This window comes from Pelecanus crispus, chromosome 5 (genome assembly GCF_030463565.1).
Source record: "Pelecanus crispus isolate bPelCri1 chromosome 5, bPelCri1.pri, whole genome shotgun sequence".
Lineage (NCBI taxonomy): Eukaryota > Metazoa > Chordata > Aves > Pelecaniformes > Pelecanidae > Pelecanus > Pelecanus crispus.
Window position 1 is genome coordinate 30,491,470 of NC_134647.1, and position 15,572 is coordinate 30,507,041.

At 40.3% G+C, this 15,572-nt stretch overlaps 1 protein-coding gene across 1 annotated transcript; it reads left to right on the forward strand.

The window, feature by feature from the left end:
- The first annotated feature begins 404 nt into the window (after positions 1-404).
- On the forward strand, positions 405-14,365 carry CPO (carboxypeptidase O). The gene is made up of 11 exons (XM_009493266.2): positions 405-484; positions 3,736-3,811; positions 4,233-4,357; positions 6,894-7,008; positions 8,078-8,179; positions 8,948-9,052; positions 9,678-9,788; positions 10,977-11,067; positions 11,647-11,849; positions 12,803-12,887; positions 14,097-14,365. The coding sequence occupies exons 1-11, from the start codon at positions 405-407 to the stop codon at positions 14,363-14,365; spliced, it is 1,362 nt and encodes a 453-aa protein (XP_009491541.1).
- Positions 14,366-15,572: the final 1,207 nt, after the last annotated feature.

Below are 15,572 nucleotides of genomic sequence, written 5' to 3' on the forward strand. Positions count from 1 at the left end.
GAGTTTGTTTTACCACTGTTCTCTTGTTCTTCCCATCCCTATGATTTTTATAAGCTAATCTTCACTAGTTGCCATGGGCCTTCCTCCAATGACTACCAACTTTGTCACATAACATTTTCAAAGATTTGAAGGTGACTCACAGAAAAATCTTCTTAGTTCTTCGAAGAATTGCTTCAGTGAAAAAGTTGCTATTTGTATGTGTTTGTGTTTTGGGGTGTGGAAGAGAGCTTGAAGAATTAAGAAAAAGTAGAACTATTTAAATGTGAAGTTAATGATTCAACAAGGGCAAGTTCCTTTCCAGGATAAGTCTGGTTATATATTATAATTGTACGAATAAAATGTTCAGTCCAGATCTATCCTCCTCTCTAGTCCTGCACTGTTGGGGCTGGGTTCTTTGGACAAAGATGTGGCTTTTTCTTGGGATCATCTTGTCTCTGGGGATGCTGATTCCTGGAAAACTCAGCTTGAAATTGCAATATGATGGGTGAGTGTGAATGGGTTATCATGAAGAACTGTGCATGCAGTGAAATTCCCAGGAAATGTGTAAGAATAATAATAACTATTACGAACTGGAAACCTGGAGATAGGATTACTAAGCTGTAAGCTTTGTGAGATTTGGAAAGAAAACATAAAGATGGGAAACAAAGAAAGAGTGAACCAAATCCAACCCAAGAAAGATATGGCTGCAGCCGTAGGAGACGCAGAATGCACCTCAAATGGATGCTCTGCTTCCATTAGCTGAAATTCATTTGGCTTAGCCTCTTTCATAATGAACTTTAAAATCAGATGCTGTAGGAATAAAATGCCTTTTCTGAGTATAAAGTGGGGGGGATGACTGAGCAAAATTATATCCATTAATAAAAGACAGCTGAGGTTATATGAAAAAGATGGTGACTCAAAAGCAGCTCAGATACTGAACCTCTGTTGGAAATCTGTCACAATAACAAAAAAAAAGCTAATGGAGTTGGTCCAGACAATCTTCACCCCAGGGTGTTCAGGGAATGAGATTATCACATTTTTTATTACTGATTAATGCTTTTGAAAAGTACGAAATGTGTAGTTTTGCTGTATTCTCCATTCTCAGTTCTGCTTCATAAGAAAATGAGTGAATGATATAAAATTATACTGTTTGCATGTCTAAACTATTTTATTTTATTCACCCTCAACCTTACAAGGAATGGTAGGTCACTCTGCCTTTACAGCAGTTGGGATTTGCAGGAGGGGCACAAATACAGTGTGGAGGCCAGCTATCCACATATAACTTTATACATGGAATTTTCTAAAGTAAACAGAGAAAGTAGCCAAATGCTGAATATCTCTAGACAATTACATCCCCAGAATATGGTTTTAAAAAGGAGCGAAAGCCAAGCAATACCTACTGCAAGTATGTTCCTTCATAGTATACCTGTTCAACAACTCTCCTGGCAAAGCCCCTGGCACAGCATACAGAGTCACTGCTTCTCTCTTTAAAATGTGTTATTTCCCTTAGATAATATTCAGTCTTTAGATTTGTATCAGGGATGCAGTCAGAGCCTGTTGATTTCACTGAATAGAATTCAACAGACCCTTGGTAATGTAGCATTCATTTTTGTTTCTGATTACTGTCCAGGACTGAACCTGCTGAGTACTTGCATGGGATTTAAAAACACAATCAAATGGTTAGTGTAACTTTGGGTGGGCAGCACCTGCACAAAGATGAAATGACTGGTAAAGCCCATTTTCATTGTCATTGCTCTGTTCAACAACTTAAATGAAATATCTGATCTATGAGCATCCAAGGAAACACAGCTTTGTGCTGAGAACAGTCCTTTAATTTGGTAAGAAAGCTTAACTGTAGCATTTAAAACCTGTTGTTCTCACGTGGTCACACGGGCTGACTTTGCACTTATCCACTGAGAATCCTAGTCCATAATCATAAATGAGTGTATGCTTTCTAATCTTAGTTTACTATTAAAAATGATTTGTCTCCACACTGGCTATTGTAAAAGGTTTATCAGTAAATAAGAGCTGGCCATCTGGCAGCAATCTGACTGTCTGGCATTTCTTTCATTTGGTGTAATTAAGACATAATGTCAATGAGGATAGAAAGATATTACAGGATATTGTTTCCCTTCCTGATAGACAAAGAGCAAAGCAAGCCTAAGCATTTAGAGAGAATAAACTCTGAACTGCAGCTGAGATGTTTATTCTACTAGCAAAGATGTTTATCCTGCCTCTACAAGGTTTATTACAAAGTTATCATGGCTGTTGTACCAAATTGTTAGCAATGCAAATGTAATCATTTTGCCCCATAGATGAGGGTCCTATATGCTAACAGCATCTCCTGAACCAGTAGTAAACAGCCCATTTTAACTATCAAGTTCTACGTTTCTCTATCAGCAAAGGTGATATTTTCAAGACCCAAATCCCCCTATTTTTCAGTGTATAATGTGAATGAATAGTGAATTCTATTTGCATGTATATTAAGCTGATAATTGTACATTTGTGTATGGAAGCACAAATGATAGCAGTTGCAGTTCAGATGATGAGAGCATATTATATTGATGACCATAATAACCATGGCTTTAATAAAAAGCCATGCAAGGCTTTTGCAACAAGAATTTCTGTTACAAAAGCTTTAAAATGTAAAATGTTCTTTTTTTGTACTTGTCCTGTGAAGGCTCCAAGGCCCATTGAAGTCACTGAAGGATACTGTGAAGCAGCACTTATTGGTTACTAACAAATAGGAACATTTCTCGGGCTCCCCATTCTATCACTTCAGTAGTGGATCTCACCTTTGAGTAATGTAATGTAGTCATCAAAATCCACTCCTCATTATGAAACAGTTTCATTAGAAATGTCACACTTGCTATCAGTCCTGGAAAGCTGATCTGAACAAACACTGAAAAAAAATTAGAAAAATCATTACAAAGGGTTTTTTAATAGAACATAAAGACTTGCTTTTTCTGCATGTCCAACCATTCTGATTTGTTCTTTGTAAACTTTTGATTTTTTTTTTTTAGATTAAGCCTGTAGTAAGTGACAGTTTCATGGGGCATTATGAAAATACATACTCAGACACTGGGTCTTTGTGTCTTTTCTAGAAATATACTGGATCTGTGTGTCTTTTCTAGAAATATAAAATGATAGATCCTTACTAGAAATTTTTGTTTCCTGTGAACTGAGTAAGAATATGCAATTCTGGAGACCACACTTTTCACTATTTGTGGAATAAACTGGCTATTGTCATGACAAGCAGTTTGTGAACCTCTCAAGCTCTTAGCAACGTTCATTTATCATGGCTGTCTAATGTTTTTGCATGCTGAAGTAGATCAGCAAAGCACCAAGTCTATCTGGAATAATTGGATAATTCCTGAACAGGAGAAAAAAAAAAAGTGACATCTTATCAAACAGTTTATTATATATTACCAATGATCTTGTTTTGGCTCTGGTCCTGCAAAGGCAGAAATACACACCAGTTGGCTTCAGTGAAGCTGCTATGTTGAATAAAGAATTGCCACTGGCACAGAAGCAGAGTTAACCTAACGCTCTAGCAACAGAAAACTCACATCACTTAGTCCTATTTGTAGCTAAAACATTCCAGGAATTCATCACTCAGACATGTTTTTGTTGGAACAGCACTCAGTTACATGCTCTGTCTTCCTTCTACATAACAAAATATCTTCTTTTGACTTATGAAATCATGGATAGTTAGCAGATATTAAAACTGATCTTGTTTCTCTGCTGGATTTCCAGAGATCAGGTTTTGCATATTGTGCCAGAAACATCTCAGCAAGTCCAGCATCTTCAGCATCTTTGCAGCACTTTAGTGGTGAGTAAGAATAACCATGTGTACCCAAAAAGCAGAGTGGGGTCTTGGTCTGTAAAACAGATTTGCATGTAACTTTGGACAGGAATGAAGTTTTAAATTAACCTGAAAAAGCTTTACCTAACTTCTTTTTCTTAGTGTAGGGTGGAATTGCCCTTCCACTACCTGAAGGAATTTATGGGAACAAGTTAGTTCCCTCGCACGGCTCTGTGAAGGTGCTGCTCTTTATCAAGTGGTGCCTGAGTCAACGGAAGCACTAAGCCTGTGCTGCATGCTCTATGAACAGGTTGCTGGAGAATAGTTAAGGGGAGAATCTGAAGGAAAACTACTTCCATTTATTGACATGCAGCTACTCTATCTTAACTATATTTTCTCATTCTGAAAACAGATTGATTTGTGCATTTCTTTCTTCTCCTCTGCACAGCTGGATTTGTGGAAGCCCCTGCTGCCTGAAGACATCTGGGCTGGAGAAGACCTGCACATAAGGGTCCCAGCCCCTCTGGTGCAGGAGGTGAAAGACAGCTTAGATCAGCATATGATCTCTTACAAGTATAACCTCTAATTTCCTGATGGGAAAAGCTGTCTCTAACAATCTTCCTTGCTATCACAAAGGAGCCTAGCCCTTTCCAATGAACAGTCAGCAAGTACTGACGATAGGACCCAACCTTTGTTCCGAGTGCCTCCAACTTACCTTGACTTGCCCACTGCACAGATGTTATATATACCTTTGAGTTTTAAAAGCACATTACCCTATGCCCTGTTTATTCACCTTCCAGCTCGCCTGGACTGTGAATTTGGAGCTGGGATCCAAGACAGCTCAATCTGTCTTGTTTCCTACTGTTGCCTTCTCAGTGGCAGAGGATGGTGTTCAGATGTATGACTCAGTTTCTTAGTCTAAAGTCAGGAAGCCAAACTTGGTACAACCATTACTTATAGGAGCATGTTTTGCTCTTGGAAAGCACGGATACTTGAACACAGGGTCCTCTGTATTTTGAAGAGCCCAAAGGTCAGTCTCACTGCAGAGCAGCAGTGCCTGTAGCTCTCCTTTTCCCTTCCCTGTCTTTTGCTGCTCCTCTGGTTTGAGGAAGAGCCCTTTCAAAGTTAATATTCAGCCAGTTTCTTCAAAGCTGCCCTTTCCTACTCCTATCTCCGTCCAGGCTGGTGAGAATTTCCTGGCACCATCCAGCCAGAGACATCCCAGCCTGGGGCAAAGGTTTCTGTGGCAGGTTCCCACTGCACATACAATTGGGAGCCACGAGCTGCAAATGGCTCATGATGCTTTATCACACCTACCCAGCCACACATCTTCACTAACTGCCACGCTTCTACTTCCCACCAGAAGACCTAATCCAGATACTAAGAGTATTTATAAAGCCAAATGGGATTAAATAAGATCCATTCCTCACGCAGTCCCATTCCCATGGAACTGACTTTTTCAGGTAACCAGTAGCTAGCTATATTTCATATAAACAATCCTGTAGTCATTCAGGGCTGGTGACAAATGGCCTATGGACATACACTGACATTTACCAATCAAAGATAAGTTAGAGAAGGATTGGTGCCACTTCAAAGCTGTTTAGAGTTAAAGCTGATCTTGACATCCTGCATCTTGCCTGACAAATTCTTTTTAGTAAGTGTGATGCCCTGACAACCAGGGATGGAGAGAGATGAGGTGGGAGCCAGTACAAATGATCTAGCATCAGGTTTAGGTATTCAGGACTTAGACAATGTTCCAGAAGATATTTAACCTCTTATTACATTAAGGGTCTTCATTTTCTAATTATTTCAACTGATTCTAGTGGAAATTTAAAGACCAAACTGAAGCTAGCAGCTTAATCTTTTTTTTTCTTTTTTTTTTTTTTTTTCCCTTGAATTGGGGCCAGAACTGTATCCACCTTGTGTAGGGTCCTAAAGAAAAAGGTGGGTAATTTAACAGTCAAGCTGAAATTTTGGCTTTGTATTACAAAGGGGTTGAGATGAGTACAGCAATGTTAGAGTTAAAGTTCCTATAACAGATTCAAAGCAGGGATCACCTTTTAGAAGGCAGTTGACATGCAAGGAAGGTAACATGACAGTTAGGTATATAATGATAGAGACATAAATGACAAATTATAATCAGGACATCAATATTCTGACTGTGTCAGCCTCTGGGATTTCAATTCTCCAGAGCTCTGATAAGGCATTTTGCGTGTGTGGTTTCAGTTCATGGGAATTTGCACTGCCTGAATTTTAGTTTGAAGTTCAGATGTGAATAAACATCAAAGCTCAGACTGAAAGTCAGCTGTAACTACTCTTAAAAGTTTCTTATGTGCAGTTTCCAGAAATGCCGATCAGCGCTACTGTCAGCAGAATAGCCTATTAGCTCTTACAGTGTTTGAAATCACCAATATTTAAGCTACCTTTGCAGTTGTCTTATGGCAAGCGGTTACAATGAGTACAGATTTGTAACAGTGTTACAAGGGGCTGAATGCAGTGAGAAAATGTGCTGTATGATGGAAAGTCCTCTGAAACCAAGGAAATGGTTTTATTGACTCCCTTGATCACGGAATCATGCCTGTGCTATACTAATTTCTGAACTAACTTGTAGCTAAAAAGCAAGAAGAGCTTTTTGAAGGAAAGAGGGTGTTTGTTCTGACTCTTGCAAATTGCAATGAATACTTCTGCGAAGTCTTCGCAAATTGAAAATGTCTCCATAAAATTCAGTGAAACACTTAAATTTTTCACTTTCCCCTCATTTTCCCAAAAGGTGGTATTTTACAGTTTTGCCCAGAAGCAGAAGTAATGAAGAAAAGGAAGATAGTGAACATTTTTTTTTTTTTTTGTAGAAAATTGCCAATCTTTAAAAAAAAAATCTGGTAAAATTATTACTTTATTTTAAAAACCCAGTGAAAATCTCAGTACTTTGAACTTTCTTTTACATGAAAGTAACCATTATGCTGATGGTGATGAATTTACCAGGCAGTCCACAACAGAAGAGGCTAAATCCTTTCATTGGTTGATGTAAGCAATGTACCTACCATGATAGTTCTGCAGTAATTGTTAGGGATTGTTTTCTTTTCTGTCTCCCTCTTTCCCCTCCCCTCAGAGTCCTAATACCTGACGTGCAGGAACTTGTGTATCAGAGCATGCCAAGGGAGCGGAGCAGACACAAGCAGGTCCCAGAAGGTTATGTCTACACCCAATATCATCCAATGGAAGAGGTAAAGAGGAACCCAAGTCCTCTTGCTTGCTTTGTTGCTCCTATTCTGTAAATGCCACAGTAAGCAACTTTGTGTTTGCAGAAATCTCAGCTGAAGTCAGTGGAGCTCCTTCTGGCTTTCTTCTTTGCAGAATCAGTCTTTACTCTTTGACTGGGATCTTGGCCTGGTTGAATTGAACACGAATTTGCCATTGATTTTGATTAAATCCTCAACTCTTCCCTGACCAAAACCTAAATGATCTGCATGGTTGCATGAAGCAACCATATTGTTTTGCAAATAATATTCTGGGGTTCAGCTGATTGTTTTGCTACCTTTCTACCCTATTATGCTTTATCATTATCTCCAGTATTTATTAATTTAAGCCCCAGTATGTTTGATGCTGAGCCAAATGTGAAGTGCAATGACTACTGCGGTCTCTGGAATCCCAGTGAGGAAGAAGAGGTGAACAGAGGGAGACCTATAGAAAGAAGTACTTTAAGGATAGGTTTTTGACACTTCAGGAGAGAATAATGTCATGAGGGTGGGTAGTGAAGACTTCTTGGTGCTGTGTTTCAGAGACCAGTGGGTAAACCTGGACAAAGGCAGAGCACGGTGGTGGTATTCCTCCTAGCCCCATAATAAGAGTGAGAGAGCAGAGTCAATCCTCATGTACATCTTGTTTGAGCTACCTATTGGGGATGACTGCTGCTGAACTCAGATGTGGAAAATCAGTACTGAGAGGGAAGAGACTGAAATACTGTTTTGAAGATTTGATGGTGTGGCTCCATGTCTGGTGAAGTCAACAGAAAGATGCCCAATAGGATGGGCATGTTGAATGAGATCCAGAATAGAGTATCAGTGTTGTATTGCAGTGATGTTATCTTTTAACACCCAGTGAGATATGACCATGCCTTTGCTCAGAGGCAAGTGAAAGGTCTTCCGTGAGTGTTAAGTGGTATCACAGATTGAAATAAGCTTTGAGGAAAATGTTGCTTGTCTAAACAAAAGAAAATGCATTAATCTGGAAATGTAGGTGGGAAAGAGAAGGAAACTCCCACTTTGGACCAACAACTCTCTGTGACTATTTCAGATTTATCAATGGATGAGTCGGATCCAGGAGAGCAACAGTGAGCTGGTGACTCAGCACTACCTGGGGAATACAACTGAGAATCGACCAATGTATTATCTGCAGGTAAGAGAGGAACTTTCTTAAAATGAATAAAAGGTATCTTCACAAAAAAGTACACAGGAGAAGACAGGATTCAGATCTTTCCTAAGACAGTGCTCACCCCAATTCACTGAAATAACAGGAGATGGTTTACTCTTCTACAGTACAGTGAGATTTGCCAACTTTCATATACACCATCACCATAACCTTGCTATTGCTCTTATGCAGTGAAAACAACAAATTTAACTGAAGTCTTGTTTAGAAATACAAATCAAATGGAAACTAGTTTGGCAACAGCTGTGTGTGAGGATAAAGAATTTTGTTTTGTTGTTTTTATTACTTTTTACAGCATATAGCCTTTCTGCTTGGAGTATTCCATGACATTTTTTATTGGATGCTCTAGTAAAAACCATAGTCTTAATAATTGGGTTAGTTATTGCCTAATCTGTTCCTATCACTGAGTAAAATTAGATTCCATGCCTTTTTGTGCTTCCCCTTCTGAAAAAAAACCCAAGAATCTCAACGTAAGAACAACCACTCCTGTGAATGACCAATATAAATGAAAAAGAAACTGTTTTATTGACACTCCTGCTCAACAGACACTTCAAAACTCTTGCCCTGCAATACTAGAGGTTATTAGGAAGGGGAGCTTGCCATAATGATGTCTGTAATAATAATAATCTCAGATGGCTCAACAACATATCAAGGCACATCCTTGTCTTTCTGTATTATACTAGGCTATTTTATTGTAATGTAACAGTTTTCCAGATGATCATTTTTACACTCTCTCAGATCAGTCAACCATCAGATAAAACCAAAAAGATCATTTGGATGGACTGTGGGATTCATGCCAGAGAATGGATCTCTCCAGCCTTCTGCCAGTGGTTTGTGAAAGAAGTGAGTCCTCACTTTTCCACTTAGATAATAATAATAAAAAAATAGATATCACTTTGGATACTTCAGTTCTCTTCTCTATCATGGTACCAAGAATTATGCTTTAAAATATGATTATCAAAATTAGTACCTAGTACAGATACCTGTGGGGACCTAAGTCCAAATCACAGTTTGAGAAGAGATAGGGGACAATATTTGATAGCATGTTGTTTTCCCCACCTGAACTGATTCCAAAGCCACTGAACTTGATAGCAATCTCTCCATTTTCCACAGTGGCTTTTGGATCAAGCCTCTCTGCATCACAAAGCCACAGTTCCCCTGGAATAAAGCAACCCTAAGATGTGGTATAGCAATGTTCCATGTGTACTGAAAGTACCTGGCACACAGGTACACTATCATGCAGCTTTCATACCTGCAAGACTGTATCCATGTGAAGTACACTATAACTGGATACACTGTCTGTTAATGGCAAAAGGTAGATATCTCAACATATTTGGGGATCAAGTAGATCTTGGATACCATGGTGATATCCAGGAGTGAGTGATTCCCTGATGATAGTTCTAAACTGGCTCCTTCCAGTGATTACCATGAGATTCTCTGTTCAGTCCTGTGTAATTTTTCTTTTCAGATTCTTCAAAATTACAAATCTGACCCAAAGATAGGCAAATTTCTGCAGAATTTGGACCTCTACATCTTGCCAGTCCTCAATATTGATGGCTACATCTATTCCTGGGAAAAAGTAAGTAGTGAAAATCCAGGAACTAGATTGAAAATTAGATGTGCCCAGCATGTTTTGTTAATTTTAGATAGAATCATAGCAATTATATTTAAACAGAGAACAGTGACAGAATCATTACTCACACAAATCCTCTCATGGCAGAGAGGTTTTGTTTCTTCTGGTAAATCAGCAATCACTTGAGATTACAGGGCTAAAAATTCCTAGCAAATGTCAGGAGCCTTGGGAAGAGAGAAGGACAAAACCACAGGATCAATTGCTTTTGGGTTTCTGGACGTGGAGTTACTTCCCTGCTAACAGCTCAAGGCTTGGTTGACAGAGTTAGGCATGTCTGGAGGAGTCAGTCATTCTTTGCAAGAGATCTCAACTAGCAGATGGGTCTAAGCACCTTTGCAGCATGGGACAAGAGGAGCATTGGTCAAATATTGGGCTATTTGGTTTTGAAATAGATGTGCCCTCCCAAATAATCTTCCTTTTCTGATACGGAGGATAATGCAAAATGTTGGTCTTCAGCAACTCTCATCATGTTTCCAGGCCCCTGAGCCCAGTCAAAACACCTTTTAATGCAGGACCTCAGCATGGCCCAACAGGCTCAGCCCACTGCCATGTGGATCCTGCTGTTTCCCAGCTTGATCCCTGGCAGGTTTGGGGCATACCACACATTGCACTTAGATGCACAGGTAATTCAGCTGGGAAGCTTATACAGGCAGTGCAGTGAGGTCTGCAGAGAACCAAGTATAGCAGTGAGTATAGCAGGGAATCAGGAAGCAGCAGCAAGATCAGCTGACAAAAAAGCATTAATCTTAAATCTGAAGCAAACACAAGTTCAGCTATTGTCTCTTGGACAGAGGTATCCTTCACAATGCTGAGTCTTTCTTAGGAGTGCAACACTGCATGGAAGCAGCTGAGTACTACAGAAAAAGCATACTTTTTTTTTTTTTTTTTTTTTTTTTAAAGCTCAGCAGGCTCATTTCGAGGTGCATGCAGACTTGTGGAATATGACAGCCTGGGTGTAGTAGATAAAATGTTCTATCACTAAGCTTTATCACCCTTGCACAGAGGTGCACTCTTACAGTGCAAGAGTTACTCAGAATGCATAGGTCTAAAATAAAGGAGTATTTACACCATATTATCACTCAGCCCTATGGATCATTGAGTTGTTATTATGTAACTGAAGTTACTTTTGTTTAGGATCGTTTGTGGAGGAAAAACCGTTCTCCACATATGAATGGCACCTGCTACGGGACAGATCTGAACCGAAACTTCAATTCCTCCTGGGGCAGTAAGTTCCAATATTTCAGATCAGCAACACAAATGTAAAGCAAGAGTAATAATTAGCCTTTGAAATAAGATGAAGTCCTATAAAAAAGGAATACTCATCTTGTTGTCATCAAGACATATGTAAAAATAAAAACCTGGTTTGTAAAAATATTATCATTGACTTCCAAGTGGCATTTATTTTTGTGAGCAGAAAATTGCCGCTTATATAACTATGCCTTTAATTCACTGCAGGAGGAAGCATCAGCTCTAGGCAGCAATGTTAGGAGTTATTCACTTAACAGCCAGTATTTCTGTTTGCCATGAATTTCAAGGAACCTCCAAAGCTTCCCTGGCAGGTGGTACACTGTGGTGGTGTCAGAGTGTTTTCGTTGCAGCCAGCCTGTAAATGTGCGTTAAATATTTCAGTCTTGTAGCAAATTTTAGTTGCTACCAACAGAGTAAAATGTTAAAGTCCCACTGAGCTGTCTAGTCTCCCTGCCCACATAAACACACACCTTAACACTCCAAGGTAAATTTCCCTGTTCACTCTGAACTGGCATTTATGTCTCTCCTTTGATTCACTTTTTGTATTCCTCTCCAGGTATTGGTGTTTCTTATAACTGCAGCAGTGAAATCTTCTGTGGATCTGGACCAGAATCAGAGCCTGAGACAAGAGCTGTGTCTCAGTTTATTGAAAGGAAGAAGAGTGACATTTTGTGCTACTTAACAATTCATTCATACGGACAGTACATCCTCACTCCGTATGGGTCCACAACTAAACCTCCAAGTAACAGTGAAGAGCTGGTAGGGCAAATCATTCATCTTCTACACCTGTAGAGAACAAGTACAGGCAATAGCTTGTGGCACAACTCTATTTGCCCTCTTCCCTTTCCTTCAGAGGAGCTGGGCTTATTCAGGAGCTTGGCTCCCAGAGTTACTGCTGCTCCGTGCAGTGTCAGCAAGGTTTATTTGCCTCAGAATTAATCCTAATCCTTCACCTGAAATCGGGAAAATTGAACTATTACAGATAGGGTTGCTGCAATGCAAGGTAAGTGGAGAAGAGCACCAAGTTCTTGCTGCATACAAGAATGCATTTGCACTTTAGGATGGCAGCACGTTATACACACATCGTTGTCACGATTGTGTCCAGAAAGGGTACTCCAAATGTGCTCACTAGGAGAATGGGAGCAAAGTAGGCACCTACTTCTTGGTTACTTCTCCCCTCAGTTCCTGAGTGCTCTACTCTGAGTTCATTAAGTTGTGTATTTATGAACACTCCAGTAGCTGGAGCACTAGTCAAGAGCATGAAGGGCTTGGGTTCAGACTTCATATGAGTCATTGGAGAATTCATTTAGTCTCTCTATGGCTCATTTTCTAAAGATGGTGGGATACAGAGTAAGAGTAATATAGTAAGTGTAAGAGATCAATCACTGCTGTTGTCAATGTCAATATGCTATACAGCATAGACTAATTCTACAAAATACAGCCCTCTTGTTTTACAACAAAGCAAATACCTTCTCTACCTAATAGCAGAGTAATTTTTAAAATTTTAACATAATTTTCATTAAGAAAATCAAGAACAATTTGCCCAAATGTTTGTAATGGGTTTCTCTGAAGTCCTGAACTAATAATGTCAAAACTTAAAGCTGATCATTTGCAAATGTAAAGCTGAAAGAGACAAAAATTTTGGCCCACTCAAAATAATTGCCAAATGTACTGGCACTGATTACAATGTTGTTCCTATTTTGAACTTACAGATGCATGTTGCAGAGAAAGCAGCTGCTGCCCTGATGGGAAAGTATGGGACCAGCTATGAAGTAGGATCAAGCTCTTTAATTTTATGTAAGTTTCCTTATGTTTCCCTTTGATTGCTCTGTTTTTCAAAGAAGAGAGTCATTCTTGTGTCACAGGCATCAGTAAGTACTGTTTTGCTGAGTTTCCTCTTTGAGCAATATTTAATGGGCTGGTTTGGTGGAACATCTAAGCAGCAGTCATTTGAATACAAGATAAGACTGTACATTATAAAGCTGACTGCAGGAAGGAAGGAAGCATTGATCAGAAGCTAGTTCCTACATGAATTCCTCACAGATACATCACAGGGGACAGAAGCAGATTGGTGATATATCATCCTGACCCTGCTGAAGTCAGCAGCAAAGCTCCTATTTGTCTTCACTGGAGTCAAGGAAAAATTAAAATCCCAATCAGGTCTATAGTTATTCCATCAGACATTATCACATGGCAGCTGCTTGCAGTTCTGTATGAAATATGTTGGTTTCAGCCTTGTTCCTAATAGACTGGAGAGCCACATCATGAACACACCATCACGGCTGATACTAGTTGACAGCCTTTACGTGGAGGACTAGAGGGCCCCAGAGACTGCCTAGTAAACCCAGTCTTTTCCCAGTAAGCAATAAGTCACGCTAGTCACTCAGAACAGTAAGTAGCTGGCTCCAGTACCCATGTGGTTTTGCATATTCACAGTGTCTGTGCCAGTCCCTGAGTCACGCGTCACCTACTGCACGAGTAACCCAATGTAAGTATAGAGTAATTTGTCCATGCCCAGGACTGCATTTTGACAGGGTTTGTACTTACACTGAATAGGTAAGGAAAAAAATCCATGAGGCAGATGAACAGGGAGTAGCCAGAAATTTTTCAGACCTGACCAAATTATGCTTAAAAACAAATACACAAAGAAATTCCAGTCAGTGTCAGTGTAGGAAATGAAGTACCAGAACAGACAAATGGCCAATCCATCTTGTACCCCACACTAATCACAGTAAAATGCTAAAAACACAGAATCACTGGAACTCATCTCTTCTTATTGTACAATACCATCTTATGGAGGACTGCTTCACTTAGGAAACTCCATGGAAGGCTTTTAGTACAATTAAGAATTGCAGCACCTAGAAACTCTGCTCTCTATGTCACAGTGATATACAGTTACTGCTTAGTTCAGGGATTCTGATATAATCTTGCATTAACTATAGCAAGAAGTACTTTCAAAGAACCATGCTTAATACATATATCTCCCCTCTATTTTTAAATTCACAGACAGTAACTCAGGCTCCTCACGGGACTGGGCTCACATGATTGGCATTCCTTTCTCCTACACATTTGAACTGCGAGACAAGGGTACTCATGGATTTGTTCTACCCCCTGATCAGATCCAACCCACATGTGAGGAGACTATGTTGGCTGTGACAACTATCATAGACTATGTTGATCAGAAGTACTTCCCAGATGGGGCTGTGATGCTGACCTCTGGCAGCCTGGGTCTGAGCCTTTGCCTGAGTGTTGTACTTAAATGGACTGTTTCTTAAAAATGGCTTAGAGAACCCAGCAAGAGACCCCCATGCAAAATAAAATGTCCCTTTGAAAAGACAAAATTACATGAGCAGAGGAACTCAATGTCAAGTATTTCAGTAAAGGCTCATCCCACAAAATACAAGCATCCACTTGTGGTTTTGATAGCTGTGTTTTAGGGAAGGAGGAAAGGACGACGAGCTGTGGCAATTTCCCAAGCTACACTTGCTGGCTCTGCAAGAAGCCAGCTTGAGTACACACGGGGACAGAGCACTACTACTCCCTGGTTCTTGAGCATGTTTTCAGGGGCTCACCTGGGCCTGTGCAGCCCTTCTGTCAGCCACAATCCTGCTCTGTTACAATACTCCCCGCTGCCTGACCCCTCTGACTCCTGGGTATTGCTGGCATTAGCAGGACGCCTGTGAGACTTAAATGTCCCCAATTCCCACTACAGAAAATTGGACAGCTTCCTTGACATCCACCTTCCTTCCCTAAACTGCCACATTGGGATTTACCAGAAAACACAGGGCCTTGAAAGCTGGTGAAAGGTCATAATCAGGCAACCATCAACAGCAGCCTGAAACAAGCTGAAGAGTCGGGCTGGTGCAAGCGTGTGGGGACAGACAAGAGGTTTGGACCTGTCACTTAGATGCAGTCAGATTAGTGAAGGTAGAAAGTGCCCAAATCCTTAAAAAATACAAAAGGGAAAGGGAAAAGGAAGATGAGGATGGGGTGCTATTCCTACAGAGCAGACCAGAGAGTGATTTCTTTGCATCCTCAACTTCCAAAACTGTGTGACTGGTGGCGACAAATATTCTCCTAAAGTCAGACTCCTAAGGGATTTCATTACAGACGGTACGTAAAGAAAGTCCATTTACAGAGAGGTGCCTTTCTTAACAAACCACCTTAATCCTTTGGGGTTGACTCTGCAGAAGGACTGGGGCCCAGTTGCATGGCTCTCCATCACTTGGGAGAGCCTGCAGCCTGCAGGGGTCTGCCTGGGATCTTCATGTGAAGCTGGAAGCTCAGTGGAGTGCCAGAGGAAAGGAAATGTTTCAGCCCATTGAGCAGGGACCCACCGCCTGAACTACTCGAAAAGAAATGCCAAGGAAGGAGCTTCTGTGTTGTTACAGCCAACACCAGAGGGTGCAGGGCATTCACTGAAATAGAGAAGACCTATTTTAACCTGTACTCTGTCTGCTTTTGAATCCAGGAGTCCCGCAT